We start from the raw sequence: 15,903 nt of genomic DNA, 5'->3' as shown, positions 1-15,903 counted from the left end.
TATGGGCTGGCAGTCAGTGAATTTTTTTAAAAGTCTTAAAATGCTAGATACAAAGCCTCAGTGTTTCATTTTAACTTAAAACATATAAATGTGTATTCACTCTCCAATCTTTTGAAATGGGGCTAAGGCTTTTCTTTGAGGAGTCCACTGATCAGAATTCCAGTTCGTTGCTACATCTCTGATTTCCAATTTTTGCATCTTTAAAATGGAATAAGAACTCAAGACTTGTAAAGTGACCTGCATGCAGACTTCTTGAAAATTTCTCTCTCACAGTTGCCCTGCTCATGTCTTACTAGAGAGCAGTATTCTAACAACTTGCCAATATTGGGTCTTTTGCTTGTTTTTTTCTCCAACATTTTAAATGAAACATTTCAAACTTACAGAAAATATTAAATAATTTTATAGTTAATACCCTCGTATATCCCACCTAGATTCTGCAAGTAACATTTTGTTATATTTGCTTTATGAAATGTTGACCTCTCTGTCCATCCATTCATCTTATTATTATTATTATTTAGACAGGTTCTCACTCTGTTGCCCAAGCTGAAGTGCAGTGGCACAATCTCAGCGCACTGCAGCCTCAACCTCCTGGGCTCAAGCAATTTTCCTATCTCTGCCTCCTAAGTAGCTGGGACTACTGGCATGTGCTGACACCTGGCTAATTTTTAATTTTTTTTGTAGCGGGGGCAGTCTCACTATGTTGCCCGGACTGGCCTCGAAATTGACCGCCCGGGCTCCTGCTTCTGCCTCCCAAAGTACTAGGATTACAGGCATGAGCCTCCATGCCCGGTCATCTTACTTTTTGATGCATTTCAAAGTAAGTTGCAAATATCAGTACGCTCCTTTCTAAACCTTCAACATCTGTTATTATTATTATTAATTATTATTGAGGCAGAGTCTTGCTCTGTTGCCCAGGCTGGAGTGCAGTGGCGCGATCTTGGGTCACTGCAACCTCTGTCTCCTGGGTTCAAGCAATTCTCCTGTCTCAGCCTCCTGAGTAGCTGGGATTACAGGCATACACCACCACGCCCGGCTAATTTTTGTATTTTTAGTAAAGACGGGGTTTCACCATCTTGGCCAGGATGGTCTCAAAATCCTGACCTCCAGTGATCTGCCTGCCTTGGACTCCCAAAGTGCTGGGATTACATGCATGAGCCACCACACCCGGCCTCAACATCTGTATCATTAACCAGAGTTCAATATTTGCTTATGTAAAAGTTACATGTGGTAGAATGCACAAATCTTAAGTGGATCATTCTGAGCTTTGGCAAATTCACACACCTGTGTAACCCAAATGTGTATGAATGTAGAAAAATACCTGTTGCATGGCAAGAGTGACGCCATCTTGAAGTGAAACCATGATGACCGATGTTTGACTCCTGCATACCAACGTGTTGCTGTAGCATAGACAATCCCTCATAAACACACAATGCCTATAGCACAGGTCACCCCTCATAAAGATGTTTATCTAACCTCCACAGCGGTCACGAGTTTCAAAAGGAAGTCTGAGACGTGACCAGCTGCACAAGCTTTACTCTGAAAGCTTGCTATAAAAAGGATATTTTCAGGAGGGAAGGTGCAGGGAGCCACCATCCTGAGGCTGCCCAAGATACTGCTTTTGCTTGTAAGTCCCTATTAAATGTTTCGGAGAAACTAGATTTGTCTGCCTGTTTCTTGGGTCTCTCAGCTCCCTTGTCCTTCCTGCTCACAGAGGAACAATGAAGATGTAAAACAAGGCCATCAATCCAGAAAGTTCCCTCATGCCCCTTCCCAGCAATCCCTGACCCCAAAACCATCATTCTGATGTTCCACCATGGATTAGTTTTGCCTTTTCTAAAACTTCATATGAATGGAATCAGATGGCATGGACTCTTTTCTGTCTAACTTCTTTCACTCAACATAAATGTTTCTGAGATTCATCTATAATCTATAATTTTGTGGTCTCTTACATTTTGTCAGTTTGCATATTATTTTATTTATTTATTTATTTTTTGAGACAGAGTCTTACTCTGTTGCCCAGGCTGGAGTACAGTGGTGCAATCTTGGCTCACTACAACCTTGGCCTTCCCAGGTTCAAGCAATTCTCCTGCCTCAGCCTCCCGAGTAGCTGGGATTATGGGCACGCACCATGACGCCTGGCTAACGTTTGTATTTTTAGTAGAGATGGGGTTTCACCATGTTGGCCAGGCTGGTCCCAAACTCCTGACCTCAGGTGATCCGCTTGCCTTGGCCTCCAAAAGTGCTGGGATTACAGCCGTGAGCACCATGCCCGGCCTGCATATTAAATTAAATTGGGTGGTTACAATGATTCGATCAACAGCCATAAACAGGTTTGTGAACAAGCACAGCTGACTCTTGGTGAACTTGGAGTTGTCTGGGTGGGGCAGGGCCTCCTGCACATGCCACAGTGCACCAGATGCTCAGAAGGGCACGGTCCCTGTTGCTGTGTTTTACAGGGGACTGGAGAGCATGGGGTAAGTAGAAGTTGGTTTAAAGGAGCTTATAGTAGTTTGTTTTTATCTCTTTGTGGAAGTATAATGGACATACAAGGAACTGTACATATTTAAAAAACAGAGTTTGGTAAGTTTTGACATGTGCATACATATACCTGTGAAACTGTCACCACAATCATGATAATTAATGTATTCATTACCCCAAAAGTTTTCTACTAGTTTTTTAGCTAGCATTTTTAAAGCATTTACTATGTGTCAGCTTAATGCTAAAGATTTTTCATCCATTTTGTGATTTGTACTCAAAGCCACACTAAGAATTATCAGCCCCATTATACAGATGAGAAAACTGAGGCATAGGGAGGCGAAATGAAATGATTTGCTTCACTTTCTGATCACACCCTTTCATGTGTACTCAGTTCTTTTCTTTTCTTTTTTTTTTTTTTTTTTGAGACAGAGTCTTGCTCTGTCATCCAGGCTAGAGTGCAGTAGCACAATCTCAGCTCACTGCAACCTCTGCCTCCTGGGTTCAAGCCATTCTCCTACCTCAGCCTCTTGAGTAGCTGGGACTATAGGTGTGAACCACCACACCTGGCTAATATTGGTTTTTTTTAATAGAGATGGGGTTTCGCCACGTGGGCCAGGCTGGTCTCAAACTCCTAACCTCGGGTGATCCGCCCACCTCGGCCTCCCAAAGTGCTGGGATTACAGGCCTGAGCCACTGCGCCTGGCCACGTGTATTCAGTTCTGACAGTTTTTTTCACATTGCTAAAGTTGGAATTTTGATGAAATATAGACTAGAGAAGCCATGATTTTTTCTTTTTTTCTTTTTATTTTAATTTCTTGTGAACCCAAACTGACAGAAACCATGATTTTTAAATGTGTTGTTTTGTAAGTTTTTAACTTTTATTCTGAAATAATTTCCAACTTAACAAAAACAGTTATGAGAATAGCACAAAGATTTCCCATATACCCTTTACCTCGAATCACTTATTGCTAACATTTTGCCACATCTATTTTAAAATTCTCTCTCTCAGATAAATAGATAGTGTAAACGAGAAAAAAAATTCTAAGTTCCGCGCCCCCAACCATCTGAATGGACTTCCCCCTCAGCCAGGGCTCTTCAAATTTAACTTGAGAGACTGTTTTGGGACGTGATAGGAAGTGGGAATCGAACATGCCTCCTTATACCTCCCCGGCATTAACATCAACACAGACTTTAAGTCTGATAAGAAACATTTTACAACCTGTTCTCTCTGAAGCCTGCTTCCTGAAGGCTTCCTCTGCAAATAAGAACTTTGGTCTCCACAGTATCTTAACCCAGACATTCATTTCTATTGATCCCAGGTCTTTAGATAAACTCAACCAATTGCCAACCAGACAAATTTTAAATCTACCTATAAGCTGGAACACCCCCCTCCCCCAATCTCTGCTTCAAGTTGTCCCGTCTTTCTGGACCAAACCAATGTATTTCTTTTTTTTTTTAACCATGAATATATCCAGTTTATGATATTTTGGGTGATTTTCATTGTCTTTTTGTTGTCTTTATGCAGTAATTTTTTATTGTTATTTTGTAAAATTTTTTTAAAATGTATTTCTTAAATGTATTTGATTGAAGTCTCATGCCTCTCTAAAATGTATGAAACCAAGCTGCACCCCGACAACCTGGGTCACATGTTCTCAGCACCTCCTGAGGGCTGTGTCACGGGCCATGATTACTCATATTTGGTTCAGAATAAGTTTCTTCAAATATTTTACAGTGTGACTCTTTTCATCCATGATTGATTGGTAGATAGATAGATAGATAGATAGATCAATCTGAATCATTTGAAAGTAAGTTGCAGACATCATGCCTCTATTTTTCTAAAGATTTCAGATGAACAAGGATCTAGTCTTTTGTAACCATAGTATAATTAAAATCAGGAAATTTAACAATAAATAATATACTATTATTTAGTTTATCGTCCACGTTCAAGTTTTGCCAACTTTCCCAATAATGTCCTTTGTAGCGAATCTTTTCCAGTGCAGTATTCAGTTCAGAATTACATGTTTCTTTTAGTTATTATATATCTTCTGTCTCCTTTAAACTGGAACAGCTCCTTTCTTTTTCTATCTTAGATAAAGGCATTTTTTAAAGAGACAGGCCAGTTATTTTGTAGACTGTCCCCAAACTTCAGTTCGTCTAATTGTTTTCTCATGACTAGATTATGTACTTTTGGCAGGAATACCAGAGAAGTGTGGTTTGTCCTGTCATTGGTGATGTTAACTTTGATCACTCAGTTAAGGTGCAGCCTGTCAGGTTTCTCCACTATATTGTCATTTTTTTTCCTTTGTAATTAATAAGCTGTTTGGCATTCAACTTGTAAGGAAGAGCTCTCCTTTGCTCCCATTTATTTCTTTATTAACAGCATAGACTCATGGATTCTTATTTTATTCAGTGTGTAATAATGTATTACTATCATTATGCTGATGTTTCATTGTCACAAAGAGGCAGGATTTGAACCCAGGTCTTTCTGATTCCAAAGCCTATGTTCTTAATGTCTGTATTAGTCCGTTTTCACACTGCTATAAAGAACTACCTGAGACTGGGTAATTTATGAAGCAAACAGGTTTAATTGACTCACAGTTCCACAGGCTTAACAGGAAGCCTGACTGGGAGGCCTCAGGAAACTTACAGTAATGGCGGAAGGTGAAGAGGAAGCAAGGACTTTCTTTACATGGTAGCAAGAAGGAGAGAAAGAATGCGAAAGTGCCACACCCTTTTAAACCATCAGATCTCGTGAGAACTCACTCACTATCACAAGAAAAGCAAAGGGGAAATCCGCCCACATGATCCAATCACCTCCCACCAGGTACCCCCCGAACACTGAGAATTACAATTTGATGTGACATTTGGGTAGGGACACAGACCAAACCATATTAACGTCTATGCTACTTGCAGCTGTATTACCTTGAGCAAATCACTTAACCTCTCTAAAACTCAGCTTTATTGGAAGAGGCATGTGTGGTGGATGACAAAGATCCTCAGGGGAAAGTCTGTGTCTTTTACGCTCAGCTATTCTAGGACTAACTCCCTCTTCCCTGCCAGGTCCTCAGCACAATTCTGCTCAACCACCTTCAAGCTGCACCAGCCTCTGCCTTGTCCATTGATAGAGGCTTGCCACACACCAGTGAGTCATACCCAGCCCTTGCCAGATCTGAGGCTGCTCCATCAGACTGGGTCCCAGAGTAAAACAGCATGGAGCAGATACCGCTGAGCTGCAATGCACATGTAGCATGAACGAGAAAGAAACATCTGTCGTCATCGGCCACTGAGGTTTTGGAGTTGTTTGTCCCTGCAGCATAATTTCATCTACCATTCTCTGTGCTAGGTTCTGGAAGTACAACAGGAACCAAGACAAACAGCCCCTGCCCTCATGGAGCTTACAGTCTACTTGGGAAGACAGATGTTAATCAAATGAATAATTATTAAGTCACAATGATATTAAGGGCTACAAAAGAAAAGGACCTGGTACCCGGACAGCATCTGCCAGGGATACCAGCTTCATCAGGAAAACCAGGTAGGGATTTTAAGGAAGCAACATTAAAGCTAAGACCTTAAAAGTGAGCTGGAGTCAGCCAGGTGAAGGTCAGGCAAGATCCTCCAGCAGAGGGAACAGCATGTGCAAAGGCCCTGCAGCAGGAAGAGAGCCTGCTGGGTTCCTGAGCTTTCCAAGTTTGCTTCTTCAATTGCCTCTCAATTCCATGAGCCCCAAGGTCCTGCTGATACATTTCCTTTTTATCTAAATTATCTGTTTTCCACCAAAGGAATAAAATGGGTACACTTAATATTTTAGGTAGGAATTTGGGGCCACATTTCCTACACGCTTTTGTGGGAATCACATTAACCTGAGTCTTTCAAATAAATTTCCACCTCAATGGACTCATTTGCCAGAAAGAAGTTCCTATTCTAATGCATCTGTGGGCCCATCTGTCTTCTCCAAGAAGTAATCAAAAGTATCCTCTTGAGCAATAAGTATTGAAAAGCACTCTGATTTCTGTTATTCTTTTGTTGACTCTTCAGAAAGAGTCATTGGCACTATCCCATACAATGGCCAGGGCAGCAGAAGCCCAGGGGTCTCTTTGAGCAACACTGACACCTATTACCGCCTCCCATTCCTGTGTCAGGGGCAATCTCCTGGGATAATCTGAGACAAACAGAACAAAAAGGATTCTCCATCCTCTGGGCAACTGAACTCAAGATAGTCTGCCTAAATCTGCTCTTCCCTAGGTTTTACTCATTTCAGTAAATCCATCTATTTTTCAAGCCAAAATTCCAAGATTGATCCTTGAGTCCTCTCCTTAACCCATCAAAGATAAAGGAATCTGAGGGCGCACAGACGTAAGCCATCACGGCTGTTGCAGAGACCAAAACAGCAGGTCAGTGTGACTGAACCTCTGAGAATGAGAAGGGAGCAACTTGGGTCATGGTCATATCACACAGGGTCTTACAGGCCAAGGAGAGGAGCAATGGATTGATTTTGTTACTGGTGGTGAATCCATATGGGTCTGCAGCAACTTCAGTTCTTGCCTCCTCAGAAGACAGAACTCAATCCAGGTGGCATAAGTGAGAAACCAAGGCAAGTTTCCAGAGCAGGAGTGAAAGTTTTGTAACTGCCCAAGGGGTTCACCTTGCCTGCTGCCTAGACAGAACCGATATCAAGACACAGGAATTGAAATTGAGAAAGTAATTCACGCGGAGCCAGCTGTGCGGGAGACCGGAGTTTTATTATTACTCAAATCAGTCTCCCCGAGCATTTGGGGAGCAGTTTTTAAGGATAGCTTGATAGGTGGGGGGAAGCCAGTGAGCCAAGAGTGCTGATGGGTCAGAGATGAAATCACAGGGAGTCGGAGCTGTCTTCTTGGGTTCAGTCAGTTCCTGGGTGGGGGCCACACGATCAGATGAGCCAGTTTATTGATTTGAGTGGGGCCAGCTGATCCATCAAGTGCAGGGTCTGCAAAATATCTCAAGCATTGATCTCAAGAGTTCAGAATCTTGAGCCTCCAGCTGCATGACTCCTAAACCATAATTTCTAATCTTGTGGCTAATATTAGTCCTACAAAGGCAATCTAGTCTCCAGGCAAGAAGGAAGTCTGCTTTGGGAAAGGGCTGGTACCATCTTTGTTTAAACTATAAACCATAAACTAAGTTTCTCCCAAAGTTAGTTCGGCCTACACCCAGGAATGAACAAGGACAGCTTGGAGGTTCGAAGCAAGAGTCTGTTAAATTGGATCTCTTTCACTGTCTCAGTCATAATTTTGCAAAGGTGGTTTCAGGTTATTAAAAAGCTTTAGAGCAGGAATGAAAGGAAGTAAAGTACACTTGGAAGGGGGCCAAGCTGGTGACTTGAGAGAGTCAAGTGTGTGGTTTGACCTTTGACTTGGGGTCTTATACGTTGGCATGCTTCTGGAGTTGCGTTACTTCTCCCCTGATTCTTCCCTTGGGGTGGGCTGTCTGCATGCACAGGAGCCTGCCCACACTTGGGACGGGCCGCATGCGCAGTGTGTTTACTGCAGTTGTACACATGCTCACTTGAGGCGTTCTTCCCTTACCATTCGAGTGTTCCTAGAAGACCACATACCACTTAAACCCCACCATTTTGCCTCATAGTGCGCATTCTTGAGCCCACTCACCCAACTCCTGTAATCTTATCAGGAAGCTGCTGATCACCAGTTTCAGGTGTTTCAGTCTACCACCTTTTCTGACGCCAGCTGCAACCAATTACTATTTTAGAGAGACAGTTTTAACAACCACCTGACCATCACCTGATGGTCGCCTGAGAATCCTGGTGGGTGGGGAGGCAGGGGGAAGAGCTCTCCTGCCCTGACCATGTCTGACTATCTACCTACTGAACAATTTAACCCATCAGCAAGTCCTGACAGCCCTGCCTCCAAAGAAAGTCACAAACTAGCCTACTTTCCTATATCACCACTGCCTTCATGCTTAACCAGGCTACCACCACCCAGACCTGCCTCCACCTCCCCACCACCTCCCCACTTCCTCTCTTGCTCTCCAATCCATTTACATCAGCTACAGTGATCTTTTAAAAATGGAAGTCGTGGCCAGGAACGGTGGCTCACGTCTGTAATCCCAGCACTTTGGGAGGCCGAGGTGGGTGGATCACCTGAGGTCAGGAGTTTGAGACCAGCCTGAAGTCTGGCCAACATGGGGAAACCCCGTCTCTACTAAAAAAATACAAAAAATTAGCTGGGCATGGTGGCAGGCACCTATAATCCCAGCTACTCATGAGGTTGAGGCAGTAGAATCGCTTGAACCCGGGAGGTGGAGGTTGCAGTGAGCCGAGATTGCACCATTGCACTCCAGCCTGGGCAACGAGAGCGAGACTCAGTCTCAAAAAAAAAAGCAAGTCAGATCAGATCACTTTCCTCTTTAAAACCTCCCACTGACCCTCCCATTTCTTTAGGAGGATTTAGATGGACTGGAGAGCAAGAGAAGAAGTGGGAAGAGGTGGTGAGGAGGTGGAGGCTGGTGTCTGGGTGGTGGTGGCTTGGTCAAGCATGGAGGCAGTGGTGATATAAGAAGATGGGCTAGGTTGTGACTTATTTTGGAGGCAGGGCTGTCAGGACTTGCTGATTGGTTAAATCAGTCAGCCTAAGCTGTGAACTAAAACAGTTCACACAGCTTTCAGTGTCTGGCACATGGTAAGAGCGTGATATATAGTTATTGCTTGTACTATTAATAGGTTGATGGAAGTTTAGTAAGATCAGGCAGTTCCCCATTTTACCATTAGGTGTCACCACAGACCTGGCTAAAATAGCACACTTGCTTCCCATCTGAGAAAGCCCTGAGAAGTGTGGAACAAAAGGGCCTTAGAGTTGGGAACATTTCCCAAGGTCAGGAAAGTAGGTCAGGGATTTAAACCCAGTTGTCCTGACACCTTAAAAGCCATAGTGGGGAGAGGCCCTCCCTGCCAGGGCTCCCACAGTGCCTCCAGTCCCCAGGATAATTTTACATATTTGTAACAATAGGTAATTAAGGGTACTAACTATGTAACCCGTGCTAGTCTTTTATTTTTTGAGATGGAGTTTTGTTCTTGTTGCCCAGGCTGGAATGCAATGGTGTGATCTCTGCTCACTGCAACCTCTGCCTCCTGGATTCAAGTGATTCTCCTGCCTCAGCCTCCCTAGTAGCTGGGATTACAGGCGTGCATCACCACACCCGGCTAATTTTTGTATTTTTAGTAGAGACGGGGTTTCACCATATTGGCCAGGCTGGTCTCGAACTCCTGACCTTAGGTAATCCACCTGCTCTGGCCTCCCAAAGTGCTGGGATTACAGGTGTGAGCCACTGCACCCGGCCAACCAGTGTTATTCTAAGCATTTTATAATACAAACTCATTGAATTCCCACAAATGATCACATGAGGTAGAGTCAAATGTGTCCCCATTTCACAGATGGAGAAAACTGAGGGAGAGAGAGGTTTATTAACTTGCTCAATGACATACAGCCAGTAAATGTAGAATGGAAATGAACCCTTGCATTCTGGCTGCAGTCTGCGCCATCCTGGAGCTTACTCCATTCTCTGGTCACCTTGGTAATAATGTTTTTTATCCCTTTTAAAATCTTTTGATATCACATAGCTTCCTTAGTGCTTTAACATTTAACTATTGTTCCATTACAGGTAGAATTTCCTGAATATATAAGTATTGGTAAGGAGATAATGTTGATTTTTTTTTAAAGTAATTGTCAAGCAGACTGATGTATAGGAAAGTAAGTATTGTGATTTCACAAAACATTGTTCTATTCATAACATAACCATTTCCTGATTCTTTATCATTTAGCCCCAAATTTGCCATCCAGTCCCAACTGAATTCCATAGACCTGGTTACCAGCTGAATCAGAGACTTGGAGGATACATGACAAAGGGAGGAGCTCGGTCTAGCCTTTCAATCATTCACTTATTCATTCAACAGTTACCGCCTCTTCCTTCCTACCAGACCCAAAATGAACCCTGCCCTCCAAGAGCTCACGATCTCATGGGGGTTAACAGACAGAAAATGCACATGCATTGGCATTGCGTAATTGCCCATCTCTCCAGACTATCTGTAGTGTCTTTTTAGAAAACATCTATATATATATATATTTTTTTTTTTTTTTGAGATAGGGTCTCCCTCTGTCACCCAGGCATTGTCACCAGGCACTGCACCCAGAGTGCAGTGCCATGATCATGACTCACTTGCAGCCTCAACTTCCCGGACTCAAGCAATCCTCCCACTTCAGCCTCCCAAGTAGCTAGGACCACAGATGCGCACCACCACGCCCAGCTAATTTTTTTATTTTTATTTTTTGTAGAGACAAGGTTTCACCATGTCGCCCAGGCTGGTCTCAAACTCCTGAGCTCAAGTGATTCACCTGCCTCGGCCTCCCAAAGTGTTGGGATTAGAGGCACAAGCCACTGTGCCCAGCTCTTATTCTCTTTTCTATCTTCCATGCCTAGCACAGTGCCTGGCACATTTTAGGTAACCAAAAAATATTTGATGAATGAATGCAAAGGCTTCATGGAGGAGGTGGCATTTGATCTGGGCCTTTAAAGACTGGGGAAGATCTTGACAGATGAGGACAGGGGACAGGGGACACCACGTCAAGAAGAGTGACAAAGTCATTTTACAAAGATCATCCTGGGCCAGGCATGGTGGCTCATTCCTGTAATCCCAGCACTTTGGGAGGCCAGGCAGGCCGATCACCTGAGGTCAGGAGTTTGAGACCAGCCTGTCCAACATGGTGAAACCCACCTCTACTAAAAATACAAAAATTAGCTGGGCTTGGTGGTGTGCACCTGAACTCCCAGCTACTTGGGGAAGCTGAGGTGGGAGGATCGCTTGAACCTGGGAGGCAGAGGTCACAGTGAGCTGAGATCGCACCACTGCACTCCAGCCTGGGCTACAAAGTAAGACTCCGTCTCAAAAAAAAAAAAAAGAAAAAATCATCCTGGGTGGAAGATGAAGGTTCTGGGTGAGACAGGCAGCAGAGACACCAGTGAGGAGGTTGCTGCAGGGTTCAGGGGAGAAGGGATGGTGGCCTGGACCAAACTTTGGCAGTGGGGACAGAAAAGGCCTAAAGGAAATTCAGGAGCAATGGGCAAGAGTTGAGGAGTATGGAACAAGAGGGAGCAGGAGTCATGGGTGACTCCAGGTGTCTGGTGGGTGGGAGCAAGTTGGGGAAGCCTTGGTAGGAAGTTGAGTTTGGCTCAGCAAAATTTTAGGGCAGAATGACCTTCCAGGTCTCTCAAGTCAAAGCCGGTGTTGATGGTGTTTCCACAGCCTGGAACTGAGCTGGGAAGGTGGAGCAATCTTGAGGACAGAGGCGAAAGGGTCCAGCTGAGCGGGAGCGAGTTCCATGTGCATTAGAAGCCCTGCCTCAGCTTCCCCAGTTTTCTGGGCCCCAGGGAGAAAGGGTTGGCCACTGAGGCCTTGTACATGCTAACACTCAGCCTGAAGTTACTGGAAGGTGGTATCCCCGCAAAACAGACCTGATCCTTGTTTAGCAGCATGTCACATTCCATGGGATGGCAGGACCCCTTCCTTTCTTCCATTTTTCTTGTTTTTGTTTTTGAGATGGAATCTCGCTCTGTCGCCCAGGCTGGAGTGCAGTGGTGCCATCTTGGCTCACTGCAACCTCCACCTCCCAGGTTCAAGTGATTCTCCTGCCTCAGCCTCCCGGGTAGCTGGGATTACAGGCGCGTGCCACCACACCCAGCTAATTTTTATATTTTTAGTAGAGACGGGGTTTCACCATGTTGGCCAGGCTGGTCTCAAATTCCTGACCTCATGATCCACCTGCCTTGGCCTCCCAAAGTGTTGGGATTACAGGCGTGAGCCACCACACCCAGCCCCTTTCTTCTATTTTTCTTGAGGTATAACATACGTAAAGTATATAAAGCCCCCAGTCTTTTTTCTTTCTTTTTCTTTCCCCCGAAACAGGGTCTCATTCTGTCGCCCAGACTGGAAAGCAGTGGCACGATCTTGGCTCACTGCAGCCTCTGCCTCCCGAAGTCCCCTAGTCTTATGGTGAATTTTTACTTGATGAATTTTCACTTACATAATCACCAGCCAGAAGAAGATATAATCCTTCCAGCACCCCAGAAAAGCTCTTCTTGCTCCTTTCCCATCCCTACTCCTGACCTGACCCAGGTAACTACCATTTTGATTTCTAACCCTATAGATTAGTTGAGCTTTATATGAATGGATTCATATGGTATGTACTGTTTTGTATCTAGCTTCTTTTAGTCCACATACTATATGTGAGATTAACTGGTGCTATTACATGTAACAGTAGTTTGTTCTTTTATATGTAAAACACAGTATTCCATTGCATGAATATGCCACAATTTATCCATTCTCCGGTGATGGACATTGAACTATTTCCAATTTGAGCTATGAATAAGTCTGCTATGAACATTCTTGCACAAGTCTCCATGTAAACATAGGCACTCATTTCTCTCGGGTACATACCTAGGAGTGGAAATTCTAGATCACAGCATAGGTGTATGTTTAGATTTTGTAGATACTGGTTTTCCAAAGTGGCTGTACCAATTTCCTCTGCCGTCAGCAGTGCAAGAATTTGTTGCTCCACAGCCTCTCAACATTCAGCTCTCTTTTTCTTTTTTTGTTAGTTTTTATTTCATAATCATAAACTCTGCAATCCACCTGGGCATGGAAGGGAACAAGGAAAACATGAAACCCAAAGGGAACTGCAGCGAGAGCACAAAGATTCTAGGATACTGGGAGCAAATGGGGTGGAAGGGTGCTCTCCTGAGCTACAGAAGGAATGGTCTGGTGGTGAAGACAAAACACAAGTCAAACTTATTGGAGTTGTCTACAGTCAGCAGTGGTGATCTTCTTGCTGGTCTTGCCATTCCTGGACCCAAAGCGCTCCATGGCCTCCACGATCTTCATGCCTTCTTTCACCTTGCCAAAGACTACATGCTTGCCATCCAACCACTCAGTCTTGGCAGTGCAGATGACAAACTGGGAACCGTTTGTGTTGGGTCCAGCATTTACCACGGACAAGATGCCAGGACCTGTATGCTTTAGGATGAAGTTCTCATCATCAGATTTCTCCCCACAGATGGACTTGCCACCAGTGCCATTATGGCATGTGAAGTCACCACCCTGACATATAAATCCTGGAATAATTCTGTGAAAGCAGGAAACCTTATAACCAAATCCTTTCTCTCCAGTGCTCACAGCACGAAAGTTTTCTGCTGTCTTTGGAATCTTGTCTGCAAATAGCTCGAAGGAGTAGGGGCCTAAGGGCGTGTCATCGACAGTGATGTCAAAGAACAAGGTGGGGCTGACCATGGCTGATAGTATGGGGATCCCAGCGGCATCTGCAAAGCCAGCTCTCTCTTTTTCTAAACAAGAGCTTCCACTACAAGACTCCTCTTGTCATTCAGTGTTGGATACTGGGTGTGGCTGCCATGGATGCATTGATCCTTTAGCCTGTAAGCAGCAGGATGGTGGGAGGCCACATTCAGGCCTGTTTTGAGTCTCAGCTGGAGGAGAAATGGACATCTCCTTGCTTTGGATGTGACCTCAGGAACTGGATAGCCATCTTGTGGCCATGAGCATAAACCAGCACAAGGACAGAAGATAAAATGAACCTCAGTCCTTGATGACACTGCCTAGCCACTGAGTGGCAGGCTACTTATTTTTTTAAGCCACCTGATGTAGTTGTGTGTTTAACTTGCAACATAAAAGATACAGTCCACCAACCTTCTTTATTCCCAAACCCCAACGGCTCCATTTCTGTTCTCTACAGCATCAGCCCCACTGAGCACTCCCTCCTTCCTGAAACCTCCTCTCTAGGACCCACACTCACTTGGTCCTCTTTCTACCCCACTGGCCACTGCTTCTTAGTCTCCTTTCCTGGATCCTCCTCTTCTTTTCTCTCCACCTTCTTTCACTTGCGTTCTCACCCAGCACCATGACCTTTGTATTGATGGCCCCCAGATATGTATCTCCTGCCCCAGCCTCCGTTCGCAGCTCCTGTGTCACATAAACCTGCCTACTCACCCTCTCTGCCTGCATGTTGCCCCGACATTTCAAACTTAACTTCTCAAAGCCGAACTTGATCTTCCCCCTCAGTCCGTTCCTCCTTCAGGCTTTATTGTCTTGGTCAAGGAATCTTTTACCCTTTCATTTACTCAAGGCTAAAACCTAGCGAGGAGTTATTGCCAATGCCTCCACATCCACCCACGTCCAATCTTCCACCCTTCCCTTCACCTCCCCAAGCCACCGCCCTGTCTGAGTCAGCATTGGCTTTTGTCTGGAAAGCTGCAACCACCTTCTAACTGGTCTGCCTACACCCACTCCTGAGTGCTTTCCAAGCCATGCGGCCTGGGTGGCCTTTCAGAAATCCAAATTTGCTATCCTTTTCCTGATGAAAATGGCTTCCCCTGACTCTCAAGAGAAAAGCCAAATTCAGTATGTAGCTGACCTGTTTTCTTCTGTGCTCACCTCACCCCAACTCTGCCGCTTCCCAGCTCCAGATCTGGGACAAATGTTCTTTCTGCCTAGAACATTTCCCCTCTCACTCTTACCCTAATCGCCCTTTGTTTCTCAACCTAAATGCCATCTTCCCAAGGAGGTTCCACCCTTTCCCTACATTAGTACTCCATTAATTTCTCCTAACACTCTCTACTTCTTCTCACAGCACTTCCCATGATGTGTAATCACGTATTGATTAAAGTCACTAATATACAGTGATTATATGACTGTCTCCCCGCCTACCCGCCATTAGACTGGCAGCGCCTTGAGGTCAGGGACACACCCAGGTTACCGACTCTACCTGCCCTTAGCACTGCGCTTGGGTACAGTAAGCGCCCAAGGAATATGCTTAATTAGCTAATAAATGACTACACGGACTCATTCAAGCCTCATAAAAGCCCTAAGGTGGGCATTTCAACAGAAGCCGGGTCGGGGTGGGCGAGGGGCTCGCTGGCCCAAGGTACGGGGCAAGTGGGGGAGCCGAGGCCTGACCCAAGGCAGTCCCAAGTTCTGAGCCCGGACCTTTCAGCTCCTGAGCCTTGGCTGCATGATGAAACGCTAGGGAGGGGGTGGACTTTGAGCCACGAGAAGGTTTTCCCGGAGTCCACGGACCATCCACGCGGGCAAGAACGAAGCGGGTTCACCAACAGGAACACAACCCGGCCCGCCCCGCGCTCACGGAGTAAGGATCACAATCTGCTGCATATGCATAAGGACACCCGGCCGCGCTTCGGGGATGTCCACACTGCGCCTGATAAAAATTATTCGGGCTTGAGGACCTCGGGGCTCCCAGAGTTTTGTAAAAGTGCGCACAAAGTCCTCAAAGGTGGTCTGTGGCGGATATTTACGGGAAATGGGGCGAGGGTGAGCCCCCTGTTCGGGCCGTGTGATCAGGCGTTTGCGGT

General features: G+C 45.1%; 1 protein-coding gene across 1 annotated transcript; it reads right to left on the bottom strand.

Moving 5' to 3' along the window:
- Nucleotides 1–12,424: 12,424 nt before the first annotated feature.
- Nucleotides 12,425–15,683, bottom strand: LOC107970015 (peptidyl-prolyl cis-trans isomerase A-like). The gene has a single exon (XM_054674768.2). It carries the CDS (start codon nucleotides 13,808–13,810, stop codon nucleotides 13,313–13,315), a length of 498 nt encoding a protein of 165 aa, XP_054530743.1. The 5' UTR covers nucleotides 13,811–15,683; the 3' UTR covers nucleotides 12,425–13,312.
- Nucleotides 15,684–15,903: the final 220 nt, after the last annotated feature.

The sequence above is a fragment of the Pan troglodytes genome, chromosome 21 (genome assembly GCF_028858775.2).
Source record: "Pan troglodytes isolate AG18354 chromosome 21, NHGRI_mPanTro3-v2.0_pri, whole genome shotgun sequence".
NCBI classification, from domain to species: domain Eukaryota; kingdom Metazoa; phylum Chordata; class Mammalia; order Primates; family Hominidae; genus Pan; species Pan troglodytes.
Note: the sequence above shows the minus strand (reverse complement) of the source record. Positions and strands in the feature narration are given on the sequence as shown.